Source organism: Tachysurus vachellii, chromosome 21 (assembly GCF_030014155.1).
Source record: "Tachysurus vachellii isolate PV-2020 chromosome 21, HZAU_Pvac_v1, whole genome shotgun sequence".
Taxonomy (NCBI): Eukaryota; Metazoa; Chordata; class Actinopteri; order Siluriformes; family Bagridae; genus Tachysurus; species Tachysurus vachellii.
The window spans coordinates 5,041,739-5,060,103 of NC_083480.1; the positions used below are offsets into that span (position 1 = coordinate 5,041,739).

Sequence of the window (18,365 nt, forward strand, 5' to 3'; positions counted from 1 at the left end):
AGGTGGATATACTGTGTGTACAGGAGACCAAGTGGAAGGGTAGCAAGGCTCGTAGTATAGGAGCAGGATTCAAGCTGTTTTATTATGGTGTGGATAGTAAGAGAAATGGGGTAGGTGTGGTCCTGAAGGAGGAGTTTGTGAGGAATGTTCTGGAGGTGAAGAGAGTGTCAGACAGGGTGATGAGTCTGAAGTTAGAGATTGAAGGGGTGATGTTGAATGTTGTTAGTGGTTATGCCCCGCAGGTAGGTTGTGAGTTAGAGGAGAAAGAGAGATTCTGGTGTGAATTCGATGAGGTGATTGAGAGTATTCCCAAGGGTGAGAGAGTGGTGATAGGAGCGGATTTTAATGGACATGTTGGTGAGGGGAACACAGGTGATGAGGAGGTGATGGGCAAGTTTGGAGTTAAGGAAAGGAACCTTGAAGGACAGATGGTAGTAGACTTTGCTAAGAGGATGGACATGGCTGTGGTTAACACGTATTTTCAGAAGAGGGAGGAACATAGAGTGACTTACAAGAGTGGAGGTAGGAGAACACAGGTAGACTACATCCTTTGTAGAAGAGGCAATCTGAAAGAGATTAGTGACTGTAAAGTGGTAGTGGGAGAGAGTGTAGCCAGACAGCATAGGATGGTGGTGTGTAGGATGACTCTGATGGTCTGTAAGAGGAAGAGGTCAAAGATAGAGAAGAAAACTAAGTGGTGGAAGCTGAAAAAGGAGGAATGTTGTGAGGAATTTAGACAGAAGATGAGGCAGGCTCTGGGTGGTCAGGTAGTGCTGCTGGATGACTGGGAAACTACAGCAGAAGTGATCAGGGAGACAGGGAGAAAGGTGCTGGGTGTGTCATCTGGAAGGAGGAAAGAAGATAAGGAGACTTGGTGGTGGAATGAGGAAGTTCAGGATAGTATCCAGAGGAAGAGATTAGCCAAGAAGAAGTGGGATATGGACAGGACTGAAGAGAATAGACAGGAATACAAGGAGTTACAGCGCAGAGTGAAGAGGGAGGTGTCTAAGGCCAAGCAGAAGGCATATGATGAGTTGTACACTAGGTTAGACACTAGAGAAGGAGAGAAGGACTTGTACAGGTTAGCTAGACAGAGGGATCGAGATGGGAAGGATGTGCAGCAAGTTAGAATTATTAAGGATAGAGATGGAAGGGTGCTCACAAGTGAGGAGAGTGTACAGAGGAGATGGAAGGAATACTTTGAGGAGCTGATGAATGAGGAAAATCAGAGGGAAAAAAGAGTAGAAGGGGTGAACTCTGTGGAACAGGAAGTAGATAAGATTAGAAATGTTGATAGAGAAGTATAGGGATGGTCAGAGGGAGTTGCACTGTGTGTTTGTAGACTTAGAGAAAGCGTATGACAGGGTGCCAAGAGAAGAGCTGTGGTACTGTATGAGGAAGTCAGGAGTAGCAGAGAAGTATGTCAGAGTGGTGCAGGACATGTATGAGAGGAGCAGGACAGTGGTGAGGTGTGCTGTAGGTCAGACAGAGGAGTTTACAGTGGAGGTGGGACTGCATCAGGGATCGGCTCTGAGCCCCTTCCTGTTTGCTATAGTGATGGACCAGTTGTCAGAGGAGGTCAGACAGGAGTCTCCTTGGACGATGATGTTTGCAGATGACATTGTGATCTGTAGTGAGAGCAGGGAGCAGGTGGAGGAAAACCTGGAGAGGTGGAGGTTTGCGCTGGAGAGAAGAGGAATGAAAGTCAGTCGTAGTAAGACTGAGTACATGTGCGTGAATGAAAGGGAGGGAAGTGGAACAGTAAGGTTACAGGGTGAAGAGGTGAAGAAGGTACAGGAGTTTAAGTACTTGGGGTCAACAGTCCAGAGTAATGGAGAGAGTGGGAAAGAAGTAAAGAAGCGAGTGCAGGCAGGTTGGAGTGGGTGGAGAAAGGTGTCAGGAGTTCTGTGTGATAGGAAAATATCAGCAAGAATCAAGGAGAAGGTGTACAGGACAGTGGTGAGACCGGCCATGCTGTATGGTTTAGAGACAGTGTCACTGAAGAAGAGACAGGAGTCAGAGCTTGAGGTAGCCGAACTGAAGATGTTGAGGTTCTCTTTGGGTGTGACAAGATTGGACAGGATTAGGAACGAGTACATCAGAGGGACAGCCCATGTTGGACGTTTGGGGGACAAAGTTAGGGAGGCGAGATTAAGATGGTTTGGACATGTTCAGAGGAGGGAGAGTGAGTATATTGGTAGGAGAATGTTGGACATGGAGCTGCCAGGCAGGAGGCAAAGAGGAAGGCCAAAGAGGAGGTACATGGATGTAATTAATGAGGATTTGAAGCTAGTGGGTGCAAGTGTTGGGTTAGGTGGGGTTAGGAGATAGGGTTAGGTGGAGAGAGATGATTCGCTGTGGCGACCCCTGAAGGGAAAAGCCGAAAGAAGAAGAAGAGATATATATATATATATATATATATATATATATATATATATATATATATATATATATATATATATATATATATATATATAATGTGTGTGTATAACGTGGTTTTTTTTTTTAATTTTTTACTAGTCTTTTACTATAATTAATATATATATTTATATATAATATATATATATATATATATTACACACACATGTATATACATATATATACGTATACGGCGACGGTCCCTAACTGACACAAACACAATGTTAAGGTGACGGTCCCTAACTGACACAAACACAATGTTAAGGTGACGGTCCCTAACTGACACAAACACACAATGTTAAGGTGACGGTCCCTAACTGACACAAACACACAATGTTAAGGTGACGGTCCCTAACTGACACAAACACACAATGTTAAGGTGACGGTCCCTAACTGACACAAACACACAATGTTAAGGTGACGGTCCCTAACTGACACAAACACAATGTTAAGGTGACGGTCCCTAACTGACACAAACACAATGTTAAGGTGACGGTCCCTAACTGACACAAACACACAATGTTAAGGTGACGGTCCCTAACTGACACAAACACAATGTTAAGGCGACGGTCCCTAACTGACACAAACACACAATGTTAAGGTGACGGTCCCTAACTGACACAAACACACAATGTTAAGCGCTCTGTACGCGTTAAGCTCACCAGCACGTGACAGTCTAATACGCTAATTCGAAGCGACCAATGAGCTTCGTTTTAGGCGTCACATGACTACTCCAACGCGGAACTAGCAGTCACGTGTTTGATACAAACACCTTTGAGTGTAAATATTTTGTGTAACATTTATATGCAGTAAAGTCACTCTGATGTGGTTGGGGTTGTTGCTCCAGTATGTACGCGTCAGGATCAGAGAGTTTAATCAAACAGGCGAGGTATGATGTTTAAATATCTAATTATCCTGTTTGTTATTAAAGACGTTTGTTTCTTTTAAAGGGATATGTGTGTGTGTGTGTGTGTGTGTGTGTGTGTGTGTGTGTGTGTGTGTGTGTGTGTGTATATATATATATCTGTCTCTAGACTATTGTGTGTAAAGACTCATCTAATTAATATCCCTCTTATTAAATCTGCAAGATTGATCAGACATCCTCTGTCACTCCAGAACCCAGGTCTGAGTGGTGAAATGGTGACACTGAGTTATGATCATGGCTTCATTTCTGTTCTACATTGTAGAGAAATACAGGAGGAGGAGCTGCAGAAGTTTTATGGTCGTGTTTATAAACAACTTCATTCTGGTAAAGAAGCTGGAGGAGAGGTGATCGATTCCCTTCAGAGGCTCCACTTGATTGTTTCTGCTACAAAATATGCCAGATTGTAAGTTGCTTTATAACTTCGATACCCAGTGACACCAAACACACACGTACAAACACGGCGAGAGTGTATGTAACACCTCCAGGGTTGTGGGTTCGATTCCTCTCTCCCTTCTGTAGGTGGAGTTTGGGTTGTGCTCCCTGTGCTTTAGGGTTTTATTCGGGTTCTCTGGTTTCCTTCCCCAGTCCATGCAATGTTGGCAGATTGGCATCTGTAAAAATTTGTCTGAAAAGTCTGAATGTGTGTGTTTGTGTGTGATTGTTCCTACAAATGGTTTGGTGCTTCATCCAGGATTTTACCCCAGCTTGAGCTTCGAGACTAAGTTCCTTGTGACCCTGCTTTGATCAGACATTGATCCCATTTGCCATTCTATCACATTGCTGTTTTGATACAGCGTCTATAATAAGCAGTCACTGCAGTGAATAAAACACAATTCTATGCGGATCTCCTTCACTAGACTTCCTCCAGACCTGGTAAAGAAGCTCCAGATGCTGCTGCGCTCCCCATCCTGTCTGGAGCAGTTACAGGTTCTGTCCTCTGCCATCCTCAGGGAGAGTCTACCTCTCAGTCTGAACAATCTGTCCACGGAGCTGAGCCAAGACAGCAGAGCACTCAGTTATCTGGCCAGTGTAGTGCTCACACAGGTAATTCCTCTTTACCCTTCACACACTGCTTCAGCTTTAACCCTTTACTACATTTACCTTAGTAGCACCTACAAAAAACAGACACCAATTAAACACCAATAGAAAAGGAAACTAACAGTGTGCTTATATTATATCACATGACTTCGTTCTTTCTCAACTGTAAAATAAAAAAAAAAAATTTCAACAAAAGATGAATGAATCTTCAATGAAAAAGATATTTATTTTCTATCACTAATGCATGTTGTAGCCCCAAAACAGCATATTCAAATGTATATCCTTATTGCTTATTGTGCTCCATTATAAAGTAGTAGTAAGATGTAACAAAGTGTTCAAAAATGTTATGGAAGTAGAGGGTTATTGCACCTCTTTTTTTCTTCAGGCCGGAAGCAAGGATGATCTGCTTCCTGTCTGTCAGTATTTACTGAAGTGTCTGGAGTCACGGCAGCCTGAGACGCAGGTCCCCAGACACACGCTTCCCATTCTGTCTAAAATGTATAGCTTCTCTCCAGATATTCTCACTGAAGGTGAGCTCTTACGGCAGCAGACGGACATGATGAAGACTTGTCTTCATCATGTCCACAAAATTTGTTTGTCTTGTAATACTTTTGAAAAAAGCTGATGGTGTAATTCTGTGTGTGCGCTGATCCCAGATCAGGTGAATCTGGTCAGTCGGAAGCTGGCGGACTGGCTCCGATATGCCAGCATTCACCAGGGAGCCTCCATGTCGTCTGGGGGATTTTTCACCAGTCCAAGAACGCGACAGGTAAAGCACTGTAGGGATTAGTGATATTGTTAGAAATTACATTACTGGACACTCATTTGTTTTGGAATATTATACACTTTTATAATCCAGACCAACTGTATTGATGCTCACAGTAACAAGCTACTAATTAGACAAATGGAAAAAAAAAATCTCTTTTGTTTAGTGTTAGTTTTTGTCAAAGTTCTTGGTGTATATGTCAGCTTACCCTTCCCCTGGTATCTTCTAAACTTAATCTAATCCTTTTAACTAAACATTTCAGGTGTACGTTCAGTTATAAATTCACTGGTCACTTTATTAGGAACACCTATACACCTCATATACATATGGAAATTCGGTGATCTATTCATCCAATCATGTGGCAGCAGCACTATGCATAAAGTCGTAAAAAAAAAAAAAAAAAAAAACGAATATCTTCGGTTAATGTTTACACTGAACTGATCTTAGTATGATTTTATTTGTTATTTAACAGTTATTGTTGGTGCCGTATGGGCTGGTTTGAGTATTTCTAGAAGAATCACTAAAAAGTTACTCGGAGTGAAGTAGAAAACATCCAGTGAGCATAATATACATCCTCATACAAGGTTTTATACATTGTGTTACTTCTACATGATGATCTGAATATGCAGGGGTCGGGGTGTTCCTATTAAAGTGTCTGCTGAGTATAGATCTAAATTAAATGGCCTATGTTTAGATCAAAATAGCAGGATTTTTTAGGGTCGTGAGTGAATAATTACAACAAATTATAACAAATCACATTTTTAAAGAAAGTGTAAGTAAAGGACTGAGTGATGTTTCCTCCAGCCAGCACTGATGACTGAAGTGGATGGAGCAGTGGCAGGAGATTTCTTCACTGTGTTGTGCGTGGGGCAGAGCTACACCGAAGACCAGTGGATGAACATGTACACTTTTTCCATGATCAAGATCTGGCTGCTTACTTACGACACAGATGGCAGCTCAAATACAGAATCAGGTAACGAGATAAATGATGACATAAATGATGTTTTTGTTTAGTTGTAGTTGCGGATGCGTCATCCAGCCTGGGTTGAGTTTGGGAGCTTTGTACTTGATACCAAGCAATTTTACAGTTTCCTTTACGACATGAAGAAATGACCGATCTGATTTTTACTTTTGCTAGCTCAGCTAAAAACAGAACAGGTCATACACACAAGTCCACCGCAGCAAGGTAAGCAGCAAGTAGCAGGCTTGGCTTAAATCCGACTTACTGTGTAACAATAATTAGAATTTGTTTTCCCAGCACTGGTCTGCTTATAATCCTGGCCAATCATTAGAAATGCTAATTCCAGGCTGGTTTTAGTGCAACAATTTACCTCTACATATTGATTACCAGGACCTGCTTTGTGCTTCCATGTTCTAATCACAATAACCGAGCTTCTATGTGCTGTGTCTTTTGTTAACAGACCAAAATTGCTATAATAATAATAATTATGATAATTATTAACTATATTTAGTGAATAAAAGATGCCCTAATCTCTTAAACTGACTTAATCATTTGTTCATTCATCTTCAGTAACAATACTGGGTGTGCAAAGGGCTCCATGTACACACACACACACACACACACACACACACACACACACACACACACACACACACACACCCTCACTCATTCACACCCATGAGGATGTCATACTTCAAACCTACCAGCATGGTTTTTTGGAAGGTGGGAAACCACCGGTGAATGGAGAGGAAAGCCGATGAGGACCTGGGAACATGAAAACTCAGACAATTATCATGCTGCTTTTAATTATCATGCTGCTTTTAATTATCATGCTGCCGGATTATCATGCTGCCTTGAATTGATTCTTTTTCTGATATGGACCCTTTTTTATCAAATTTTTTACCTCAAATTGACTCTTAACATAAATTTGATTTGTTACCAAAATTGACTCTTCACATAAATTAGATTCTTTACCAAATTTGACTCTTCACTTCAAATTGATTATTTATTTTTTTTTTTTACCACAAATTAACACCTCACCTCAAATTGATTCTTTACCGCAAATTGATTCTTTAATGCAAATTGATTTGTTACCGCAAATTGAATCTTTATCTCGAACTGATTCTTTACTGCAAATTGAATCATTATCTAAAGTTGATTGGTTAACTCAGACTGACTCGTCTATTTCCTCATCTGTTCGCTCTTCTGCTGTGTAGACGACCGGTCTGAGTTGGACAGTTCTGTGATGTCCATGGTGTCCGCAACCTCCTCGTCCAGTCGAATGCTTCCCCCAAAAGAGCGTCTGAGGGAGAAAGCCTTCGAGTGTTGCCATCGGCTTATCGAACAGAGTGACCGGAGTGAGTTCACCACCACATGCTCATCTCACAGTGTGGTTTTGCTGAAGCACTTTAATAATTGTTCTGCGTTTTGTTCCAGAGGCTCTGAAGAAAGCAGATGCAGAGCTACAGAAAGCGGTAAAGATATTTCCTTTCAGTCCATACAGAGAAATCTTCATCACAGCCTTTTGAACATAATCAGATCTCTGCTTTATCAGTTACCTTTTCATTCAGGGGTTTTGAGTTTGTTTCCTTCAGACTAAAACAGGTTGGATTGAAAAAGGTGTTAAAATGAAAGGGTTTATATTAAACTTCATAAAACATCATGCTGGGGGCACGGTGGCTTAGCGGTTAGCACGTTCGCCTCACACCTCCAGGGTTGGGGGTTCGATTCCCGTCACAGCCTTGTGTGTGTGGAGTTTGCATGTTCTCCCTGTGCCTCGGGGGTTTCCTCTGGGTACTCTGGTTTCCTCCCCCGGTCCAAAGACATTCATGGTAGGTTGATTGGCATCTCTGGAAAATCGTCCGTAGTGTGTGAGTGCGTGAGTGAATGAGAGTGTGTGTGTGTGTGCCCTGTGATGGGTTGGCACTCCGTCCAGGGTGTATCCTGCCTTGATGCCTGAGATAGGCACAGGCTCCCCGTGACCCGAGGTAGTTCGGATAAGAGGTAGAAAATGAATGAATGAAAACGTCATGTATTAAACAGCAATCAGAAATATCACCAGATACATTGATTAGTGTTGAGAAAAAAGAAAACACCAGTTAAATACTTGCTGCACATATTCTGTAAGATTTATGTACATAATGGTAATTTCTTTTTTCTTTTTTCTTTTTTTAATTATCCAGTGCATTGTGGAGTCAGTATCCATAATGGACATCATCTGCAGTGTGGATCCTTCCTACGTTTACCGTGGCTTTCCCTGTATCAAAGCTCTGTATGGCAGGCTGAGTGCAGACCTGGCTTTTGCTCGAGTCCTGCTGCCCATCGCTCAGTTCTACCTCAACCACAGTGAGTATCCTTCTTCCTGCAAGCAAACCTCTCCTTTACCCTGAAAGGGCTTTGAGAAAAATCTGACATGCATGCTTGATCATCTGCATGTGAAATTCAGAGAGTCGCACGTTTCCATGTATGACATTTGGCAGCCGCCCTTATCCAGAGCGACAAACATTCAATCTCATTACGTACAACTGAGGGTTAAGGGCCTTGCTCAGGGGATTCAAACTCACAACCTTCTGATCAGTAGTCTGACGCCTTCACCACTAAGCCACCACATCCCCACTTATCACACGGAAATGCTGCACCTGTCTCAAGATTTTATTAATAGCTAAATATCATTAATGTGAGTTAAACTAAGGTTTGGTTTTGACGTCCTCCATCCAGGCGAAACCGCTGCTGTGGAATCGGAGGCCGTCTTCTGCCACCTGTTCAGCCGTTTCCCATCCGAGCTCTTCAACGAGCCCATGCTGGCCTACGAGTTTGTCCAGTTCTGCCTGCACAATGTGAGCGTGCTACAGGAGAAAGTGGCCATGTACAGGCACAGCTTCCCTAACCTGCTCAAGGTGACCTTTCCTCTCCTATTCACTCAGCTTTAACAGTAGATAGATATATAGATAGAGTGATGTGAAATAATTTACTGTTAAACAGTTTCTGGCATGGAACAGTCCAGGGCTGATCTCTGAGTTTATGGAGCTGCTGCCTTCACTGTTGGCTTCTGAAACGGCGATTGAGTTGCTTCACACGCTGCTGGATCTTCCCTGTCTCGCTGCAGCCCTGGATCTTCAGCACAGGTTGCTAGGAATTGGGAATTAAACACCTTTATACCTGATTATTCTTGGTTAACGATATATATGTTTTCAGATTTCAATTCATTTAATTTTTGTGCAGCGCTTTTAACATTTATCACAAATGTATACAAATGAATTCAATTTTAATTTAAATTCAATGGAAAACGAACATAAAGGAATATGACTAGTTAGTAGACCAGGAAGGGATTTGAGTGAAAAGCAAAATCATTCGTTTTTTTTTATTGTCAGACCCTTTTTTTTTAATTTTATTTTATTTTATTTTTTTTTAATTTATACCTTCTAAGAACAAAAAATAGTTTTATTTCCAGGAATAATGTTAATAAAAACGTACACTTCAGTTACTCAATCAGATTGATGAATTGTCAAAATGCTACTGTAGTTTGATGTGTCATATCAGAGTTTTATTTCACACACCTCGCTCAGTGAGAGGCAGTGCCGGGGTTATCCAGAAGCTGGACTGGGAAGCACTGTATTAAGGGATTTAATGGTTTTAAGCTGCAAGCGTGATGAATTTCACTGCAGGTCGGCATGGTATCAGGTCGCAGATCGTGCTCTGTGGGACCAGCAGGGTTCTAAGATCACAGCGTCCCTGGATGCCTTCCGCCAGCCTTCCTACAGAGGTCTGTTCCTCTACATCCTCAGACCTGAGGCAGGCACCGGAGACACGATTGACAGGTGATAGGAACAACAGATTCATTTCTAGAAATGAATAGAAATAGTCCACGCTGTACCACGACTTTTGAACATTTATACAGAAATTGTTTGCTATTTACTGTTTATTATTGAGAAAATGTGCTTTAAACCTTTGGTGCTGTGGTGTTTTGACTGCTGTGCAGGTTGAGTATGCTTCACAATGCTCTGGAGGGAATGGCGGAGAGTCCTCGCGTGCTGCGCTGCGCTCAGATTGTCCCTGTCCTTTTACATGTCTACTTTAATACGATCGCGCAGGTAACATCCGATAAATTCAATGTGCTACTGAATAAAAGGTTGTCAGTTTAAATCCCGACACCGTATATCAAGGGCCCTAGATCACGGCCCTTAACCCTCAACTACACAGTTGTATACTGTATAATGAGATAAATATAAGTTTAGCACTGCTATGTTGTCATCCTAGATGGCTGATGGGAAGATGATGAACCAGCTGCTGTCGGTCCTGTTGGAAAGAAGCAGCCTTTTATACAAGATAAAGAACTTCAGCACTGAAGTACAGAGGTCAGTCACTCCGTATAATCCCAGTGTGTGCGCTTGTTGAACGTGCCTCCTATAGACATTATCTAGATAATAGATAGTATGTGTAGCTGTGTACCTGATGGCTTAATATGTGCTGTAGAGTGTTCAGCACACACCTGCAGGCGCTCTGCAAACTGCACCCAACGCTGATTGTTGACCAGTACAAGGAGCTGCTGGAATTCACCAGCACCACTACGAACATCTACACTAAAGAAGACTTCTACACACATGTGGTGAGGCAGGAAACAATAATCATTCTGTAGCTAATAGAAGGTGACACTGCACAGGCGGGTCTAACAGGTGTGTACGTCGTACTGTAGGTGTGGGTGATCGGGGAGTATTTGTCCCTGTCCTATGACCCTCGTTGTACTGTGGAGCTGATAACCTCCTTCTTTGAGGGACTCGAGGCGGTGTTGTTTGAGATCACACAGGTACGCCAGTCTGCCAGCCCCCCGAGCTACACGCCACGACTGCTCACCGTGCTCATGACGGCGCTGGCGAAGCTGGCATCCCGCAGTCAGGACCTCATTCCCCGGTACATCACTCTTCACAGAAGCACGTTTCACAAATAGTAATATTAGTGTTATATTGTTTTTTTATAGACGCAGTTTTATAGACTGGCATGTAGATTATTACACATACAGTCAGGAAGAAGTTTATTTACCTTATTAACTTATATAGCAGTTATAACATAATCTATAAAAGCGGCTCGCTGTCATTGTTTAATAACGGAACACCTTGTAATGTTTTATTTCTTATATACACGCATTACCTCGTTCACCTTTAGTGGTGATAAAGCTGTGTAGTTCCACCATTAATAATCAGGGCAGTTTAGTTGTGGGCAGAGACTGAGGTTAGGTTTAAAAAAAATGTAAAAAAGTTTTGCAAGTGAACGATTGTAATAGGAAAGTATGTATATAGAAATATAGCATACAATAGAAAAAAATATTATATAATAGGAAGTCTTTTAAGTGTGTCTATCTGACCCTGCCTGTCTGTCTGTTTGCCTGTGTCTCTGTTTGTCTGTCTGTTTGCCTGTCTCTGTCTGTCTAATATCTCTGTCTGTCTGTCTGTCTGTTTGCCTGTGTCTCTGTCTGTCTGTCTCTCTGTCTGTCTGTCTGTCTGTCTAGAGCGTCACTTTTCCTGTCTAAGATGCGCTCGTTTGCGCACAGCGGCCGTGTGGCATCGTGCTTCAATGAGGAGGACAGCGAGGAGATCATCACACGATCCCACGAACTCATCAACCTTCTCAAGCTGCCGAACGTAGCGCAGTTCGTGTTAACGCCATCCGCTCAGGGTGACTGTCCACGCTGGCACCGAGACACCAACGCTGCCCTGCCACAGCGCATGAGGGCTATCAGCGGCCTGCTGCAGTCTCACTCCAGCTTCCTGCCAGCTTAGAACGTCTCGCTCACAACGCCACGCCGGCTCAATACAGTACGAGACTTCAGTCACTTCAGTCACAATCTATCAATTACACCGACTTATGGATCATTTTCTGTCATAAGAACCACATATTAAACATTGGTACTAAAAAAATCTTTGTGCATTTGTATTGTTGAGAGCCATTAAAGCTTTTCAAATGTTAAACACATCACACTTTTTCACTGCAGTGCACAAATGTGTTTGTTGTGTAACAGCTGAAACTCCTACACAGAAGCTCTTCAGTCAGAGGTCAACAGAAGCAGCTCTGACACACTTATTTCTTCAGTGTTGCGGTGCTTTTTGTTTTTGTTTGTTCGTTTTAATAAAGAAGTGAATGTTTTCCATACACACACACACACACACAATGCGTTTTTTTTGTTTTTTTTTAATCATTCTTATAATTCAGCAGCAGTAAAGGACAAACACTATAGACATCCAAAGCACCTTCCTTGTGCAAAACAGCTAAATGCTGTGTAGCACAACGTAAATCACATTGTGCTTTTAATAAATTAACAATTAGACTAGTCTAAGTAGATTCTCAATCCCTAAATATACATTTATTTTCCTTTCCTTGAATTTCTTGGAAAATAAATGAATTTTCACTTTTAAATAAAAATTCTTTCTGTATATTAGAAAAATATATTTTCTGCAGTAGAATACAACCTACAGGTGTGTTGAGGACATCAACGAAATGACTGACAGTAAATCCTGAATAGGTTTATGAAGGAAGGCGTCCGATCTAATCTGCACAGAGGCGGCGTGAGTGCGGGATTTCGGTCCTGTCAAGCAGGAGCTGCATCTGATTCCACCTGTTTGATCGGATGATCTCAGCTTTTAACAGACCTTTATGGTTTCTCACCTTTTTTGTGAGTGTGAGCTGCTTTTACTTGAATGAAGTAAAAGTTCAAGTAAAAGTTCAAGTTACTTTTACTTAAGAATGAAAATCCTCCATATGCCTCAATCTGGATGAGTCTGACTCAATACTTGGACTTGTTCTCAGCATGAAATCTCTCTATGTCTAATCAGCAGTCTAGCCATGATGACTATACACCGCAAATTGCTTTAAGGTGGTGCTGTGAGATAGTATTTTATTAATTTGTTTTCTGCGAACCTCAGGTTAATACCTGGTGCAATATATTCAGATGTGGCTTTTGCTTGGTTGGAATGAAGACCTGCAGCCACATCAAATCTTTCTGGATAAGATCGGACACTTCCGATTTAACACACGACATGTGGTGGCTTCATGGCATGATGTTCATCAGCAGCTTTGCGTGTCACCTCACGTGGCTGCTCCCTGTCGCATACAGATACTTCCAGATAGCGTAATAGTGGATAGTTGCTCCTATAGCCACGAAAATGTGCCAGATGGCGTGAGCGAAAGGTACAAGGCCGTCACTCTTGAAGAAAACCACACCAAAGCAGTAAAAGACTCCACCCATTGATAACTCCAGCACGCCTTCCCTGTTCGGCTAGAAGACAGAAAAAAAGAAAACCTCATTCATCACTGAAATACAATGAGTCTACTGCATATAAGACTTACTACTTTTGTGCATGAACTATATTATAGGTGGTGAGAAAGAATATTATATGTGGAAAGAAAAAACAAAACAATAAAAAACATGAAGAAAAACCAAGAAATAAAACAAAACAAAACAAAAGAAAAATTACAAAATAAAACAAAACAAGAAAAAAACAAGAAAAAAATAAAATAAAAAAAACAAAACAAGAAAAGAAAACAAGGGGGGAAAAAAATAAAACAAAACAAGAAAATAAAAAATAAAAAAAATTAAAAAAAACCCAAAATAAAACAAAACAAGAAAAAAAAAACTGAATATTGAATATGAACTCTGTACAATGATGTCTTTAGCTCTTACCATTGACAGAAGCACAAATGCAGGAACAGCTCCCATAACAGTGTAGCAAATCAGGTCCAGTATCTTATTCCTAAAACATTAAAATACAGGTCTTATTTTAACACAATCACATAAACAAAAAGGAAATATTGAATAAAAAGGATTAGTAGTAAGCTCCAGACATGTTGGGAGTTTCTCTTTAAGAGAAACCCTTTTTAGGAAGTTAAGACTTCTTCTTAATCTTAATTGTTTCCTTCTGAACAATGTACATTATTAATAATATGCTACACTAAGTGGTCACTTCATTCTATCTACAATTTTAAATATTAATTATATAAGCTTAGAACTCTGAAAATGACCGAATGTATTTTTCTTATTGTCACATATTACAGTCGACTGCAATCTTTTCTGTTTTTCTTGTTACACTCTTCCCCTCATGTTGTGTTTTTTATGCATGAGTATAACTTGTGTACTTGTGTAACTTGTGTTATTTGTGCAACTTGTGTTCTGCCTGAAAATCTAGCAGAAATGGCCAGCATCTATATCAGCTATATCCATGTACATCTTTTTTTCCACTGCCTCACTCTCAAGTAAATCTCTCTCTCTCTCTCTTCACCATGCAGCTGAAACCTACAAAAGAAAAGAAGCAGCGTACTTTTCGTGGAAGAAGAAGACATAAGCTGAGCCCACACAGGCCATGATCCACACCAGCCAGCGCATGTGTGCCGCCCAGGGGCCGAGCTCTCTCAAGTTCAGCCTGCACACAACACCCACATTAAAACACAACCTGACAACAAACACACCTCTACTGACTCTAGAGGACACACAGGATGTCTGTATTTTTTTTGATATGCGATCGAGCGTTAAAAACATGCACACATTTACACATCCGGCACTCACCAGGGGGCATAAGAGGCAGCGATGAAGAAATAAATCACCATCCTATCACACATGTGGAAGCGTTGCTCTACAGTCCTGTCAGAGCACAAGAACATTTTAGTCAGGTTTTATTTTTATTTACTCTCGTCTGTCTGAGTTTCTCTTCGTGCTTTAGCAGTAAGTACAAGTAGACACGAAAAGACATCAAAATCTGATGTGCATGAAGTAAAGAGAAACCCAACATGAACCGAAAGGCCTACGGTAGTCAGTTCCTCTAAACCTGTAATGGAGAGCGAAAGTGTATTTACACATCAGACAAACATCACATTGCATTTTTCTTTCATTTATTTTTGTTTTTTTTCTTCTATGGGATGTAACACAATCTGTGCTCCAAATATCCATAACTGTATCTCTACTCTGATTTATACTCAAAAGTTTGTTTGTTGGTTTCATTAAATACTCACTCCTTTACTTCACCCTTGGAAACACAGCACAAAAAGACAGCAAGTTAAATATCTTAAATTCACTCAGATCTATTTATTATTTCTTTTTATAAGAATTCAATAATCCAAACGTAAGATTTTTAATCATTTGGACTAAATTCATTTGTCTCATAACAACAAGTAGCAATAGATAGAATTTTATTATTTATTTATTTATTTATTTATTTATTTATTTATTTAGTTATTTATTTGGGGGGGGGGGGGGGGGTATTTTGTTCCTGGCCATAATATTTTTAACTCTTTAAACTTCTAGATTTCCAGATCTGGTGATCTGGACTATTAAATTACTAAAGTGTTAATAAATGTTAATATGCATGTTGTTGTTTGTCCTGCAAGCTTCTGAATATCTGAATACTTACTACATGATATACGCCTACAAGAACTACAGATCGCCTACGTACGAATCTCCAGTTTGTTAGAAGTTTGTTAACATTCTATATCACAAAGAGTTTTCTTTCTACATTTGTAAAAAATGCTATCTGTCTGTTTTTGTATAGCATATTCTTATTCTTTTACATCCCTACAACCTACCAAAGTTCTTTTTTTTTCAGATTTGTTTTTCAAATTTTTTGTCCTTTTTAAAAATAAATACATTTTTTTTCACATTTTGTATATTTTTTACATCATTATTATTTATAAGTTTTTCAACTTTTTTTTTTACAATTTTTCTTCAAGTATTTAATTTTTTTTCCATTTTGTTGGTTACGTTTTTAAAATGTTTTTCTTTTTTTTTTTTCCAAGATTTCAGTTTTTAATTTTTTTTTATTTATTTATTTTCTTTACAAGCTAACATACACTCTTTCACTCTTTTGTATGCAGCTTTAGACTTCAGTCTGAATCAGAAGAAGACATGCATAACCTCTTTCTCTTTCTGACTTTTTTTGGTTGTTCAGCAGTTTGCCATTATTTACATGTAGGTAAAGCTGCGTACAAATACTCCTACACCAGTCTGACAAGTTTCCAAGGACTTTGTAGGTTCTCCGTAGAAACAGTTACTGAGTGGACAAACATGGCGAGAGGAAACATTCCCAGATCAAATAAAGCCACCTTTAATCCAGATTGAACTAAGAGTTACAGTGAGATGTGTTCAAATAGCAAATCAAACTAAACTTGGGGCGTCTCAGAGAGCAGAAATGGGTTTGATATCAACATTTGCATTAAAAAAGATTTGTGTGGAAAAAAACAAACATTTTTTTTCTTTTATTTCTTTTTTTTTGGAACATTTCCAAAAGACATTTTCAAAAAAAAAAAAAAAAAAGTTTTTCCTCAAGTAAGCCAGATAAGAACAGAAATATTTGTGAAAACTACAAATTCTTAAAGCCCTGAGTATCTACTTTTATAGAAGTCATTAGATGACAAAGAAATTCAATGCTACACAACTTCTACTTGGGCAAATGCCATTTTTTGGCCCGAGGGAGAAACAGTTAAAGTGGAGATAAAGAATTTTTAAAACTTGGAACTAATAACTGTATCAGCTAAGACAAGACAAGACTAAGACTCTAGTTACAGGAACTGTTCTTATCACCTTCATATCACGTCCGTTAACGCTGAGGGTGTGTGTGTGTGGGTGTGTGTGTTTACATATTTCTCAGAAAGTAAAGCTCCATGATCTACTTACTGCAAATGACTCTTCTTCCAGCTGACAGTGTGGAACATGGTGGACATGATGAACAAACCCGACAGCCCGGTGCCATACAGCCACGCTGTGATGCTTTCCCATTCATCATCGGACAGCAAGTACAGCAGCGAACTGCCCACGATACTGGGAATAATCCAAAACTAAGAGCAAAAAAAAAAAAAATATATATATATATATATATATATATATATATATATATATATATATATATATATATATATATATAGCATCTTTTTTTAGATCTCTGGGTGATAAAATAGTTCCATGGATCCATTTCTGTGGTCAGTAAAAAATACCACAAAGCCCAATATCATTTGAATATAATTTACAAGTCTGGTTCCTTATTTTTATTATAGGGAAAAACATACAGAGGGTCTGCGGTAGTCATGGCCCTGTGACTTTAACCTCTATTCATCTGGAAATAAACCTTTAACAATTGTCAGTGATGATGTCATCAAACGTTTGTAACAGTCCAACAATAAAGAGTCGGGTCCAGTCAACATTAACACACTGCCTCGTAAACCAGCACTTCCTGCCAAGTAATTATTAACAAATACAGTAACAACAACAAAACAGGATGCTTGTATGAAGTCATTAATTGCGTCTTTCTAACAGATTCTGCCATCACCAAGTCAACAAGCCAAGACATGCAACGATGCATCATATCAATCTCGTGCCATACAAACTCCTACTGTGGGTCAGATGTCCTGTTTAAAGGAGGTCACAGAGGATTTTCTGTCAGAGATGGCTGTGTGTGTGGGTCGTGCCAGATGTGAATGCATGGGAGGAAGATTAGAGAGCAAGCAGGATGTTATCCAAACAGCAGCACTGCTCCAAAACCACAGAAACACAGCCGTAAAAAACAACTTTTGCCAGAAACACAAAATGCAGGTCTGACAAATAGGAAGGAGGAAATAAAACTGAACGGGAAAATAAAACAGGAAAATAAAATCTGGATATTAATCAAAGATATTTCTATTCTCTGTATTCTATACTGGATTAGACGAGTCTATTTTCAGAACGCTTCATTGTTTCATGCTATGTGACTAGTGATCTGAGAGCACACAGCTGCCAAAAGAACATTACTAAGCTACAACAAAGTCTCAGAATTCTCGAACACCGCCTGACGTCTCCTGAGACAAAAGTCAGGTGAAGTTTAGAGGAGTTTATGGTGCTGAGGTTGTTCACAAAAAATGTTCACAAAAAATGAAAAAAGAAAGAAAGAGAAGAAAGAAAACAAAAAATGAAAAAAGAAAGAAAGAAAGAAAGAAAGAAAGAAAGAAAGAAAGAAAGAAAACAAAAAATGAAAAAGAAAGAAAGAAAGAAAGAAAGAAAGAAAGAAAGAAAGAAAGAAAGAAAGAAAACAAAAAATGAAAAAGAAAGAAAGAGAAGAAAGAAAGAAAGAAAGAAAGAAAGAAAGAAAGAAAGAAAGAAAGAAAACAAAAAATGAAAAAAGAAAGAAAGAGAAGAAAGAAAGAAAGAAAGAAAGAAAGAAAGAAAGAAAGAAAGAAAGAAAGAAAGAAAGAAAGAAAGAAAACAAAAAATGAAAAAAGAAAGAAAGAAAGAAAGAAAGAAAGAAAGAAAG

General features: G+C 39.7%; 2 protein-coding genes across 5 annotated transcripts in view; one reads left to right on the forward strand and one right to left on the reverse strand.

The window, feature by feature from the left end:
* The first annotated feature begins 3,168 nt into the window (after positions 1–3,168).
* On the forward strand, positions 3,169–14,508 carry ap5z1 (adaptor related protein complex 5 subunit zeta 1). Of its 3 annotated transcripts, XM_060897077.1 has the most exons (19): positions 3,169–3,307; positions 3,606–3,746; positions 4,201–4,387; positions 4,767–4,911; positions 5,038–5,150; positions 5,952–6,120; positions 6,286–6,333; positions 7,326–7,466; positions 7,546–7,583; positions 8,292–8,454; positions 8,827–9,005; positions 9,091–9,233; positions 9,774–9,926; positions 10,088–10,199; positions 10,366–10,463; positions 10,582–10,714; positions 10,802–11,016; positions 11,612–11,918; positions 14,383–14,508. In XM_060897077.1, exons 1-18 carry the CDS (start codon positions 3,267–3,269, stop codon positions 11,880–11,882), a joined length of 2,490 nt encoding a protein of 829 aa, XP_060753060.1. In that variant the 5' UTR covers positions 3,169–3,266; the 3' UTR covers positions 11,883–11,918; positions 14,383–14,508. The 3 variants fall into 3 exon arrangements, with proteins under 3 accessions (XP_060753060.1, XP_060753059.1, XP_060753061.1); XM_060897076.1 differs by lacking the exon at positions 14,383–14,508 and having other exon boundaries at positions 11,612–12,071; XM_060897078.1 differs by lacking the exons at positions 6,286–6,333; positions 14,383–14,508 and having other exon boundaries at positions 11,612–12,071.
* mmd2a (monocyte to macrophage differentiation-associated 2a) overlaps positions 12,257–18,365 on the reverse strand; it is a 13,656-nt gene continuing 7,547 nt past the window's right edge. Inside the window, exons 3-7 of one of the 2 annotated variants that reach the window (XM_060897099.1) lie at positions 16,760–16,920; positions 14,660–14,734; positions 14,415–14,516; positions 13,781–13,850; positions 12,257–13,375 (exon numbers count right to left, since the gene is read on the reverse strand). In XM_060897099.1, the coding sequence (XP_060753082.1) occupies positions 13,181–13,375; positions 13,781–13,850; positions 14,415–14,516; positions 14,660–14,734; positions 16,760–16,920 (603 nt within the window). In that variant the 3' untranslated portion in view covers positions 12,257–13,180. The remainder of the gene's footprint in view (positions 13,376–13,780; positions 13,851–14,414; positions 14,517–14,659; positions 14,735–16,759; positions 16,921–18,365) is intronic. The other variant, XM_060897098.1, reaches the window with a different exon arrangement.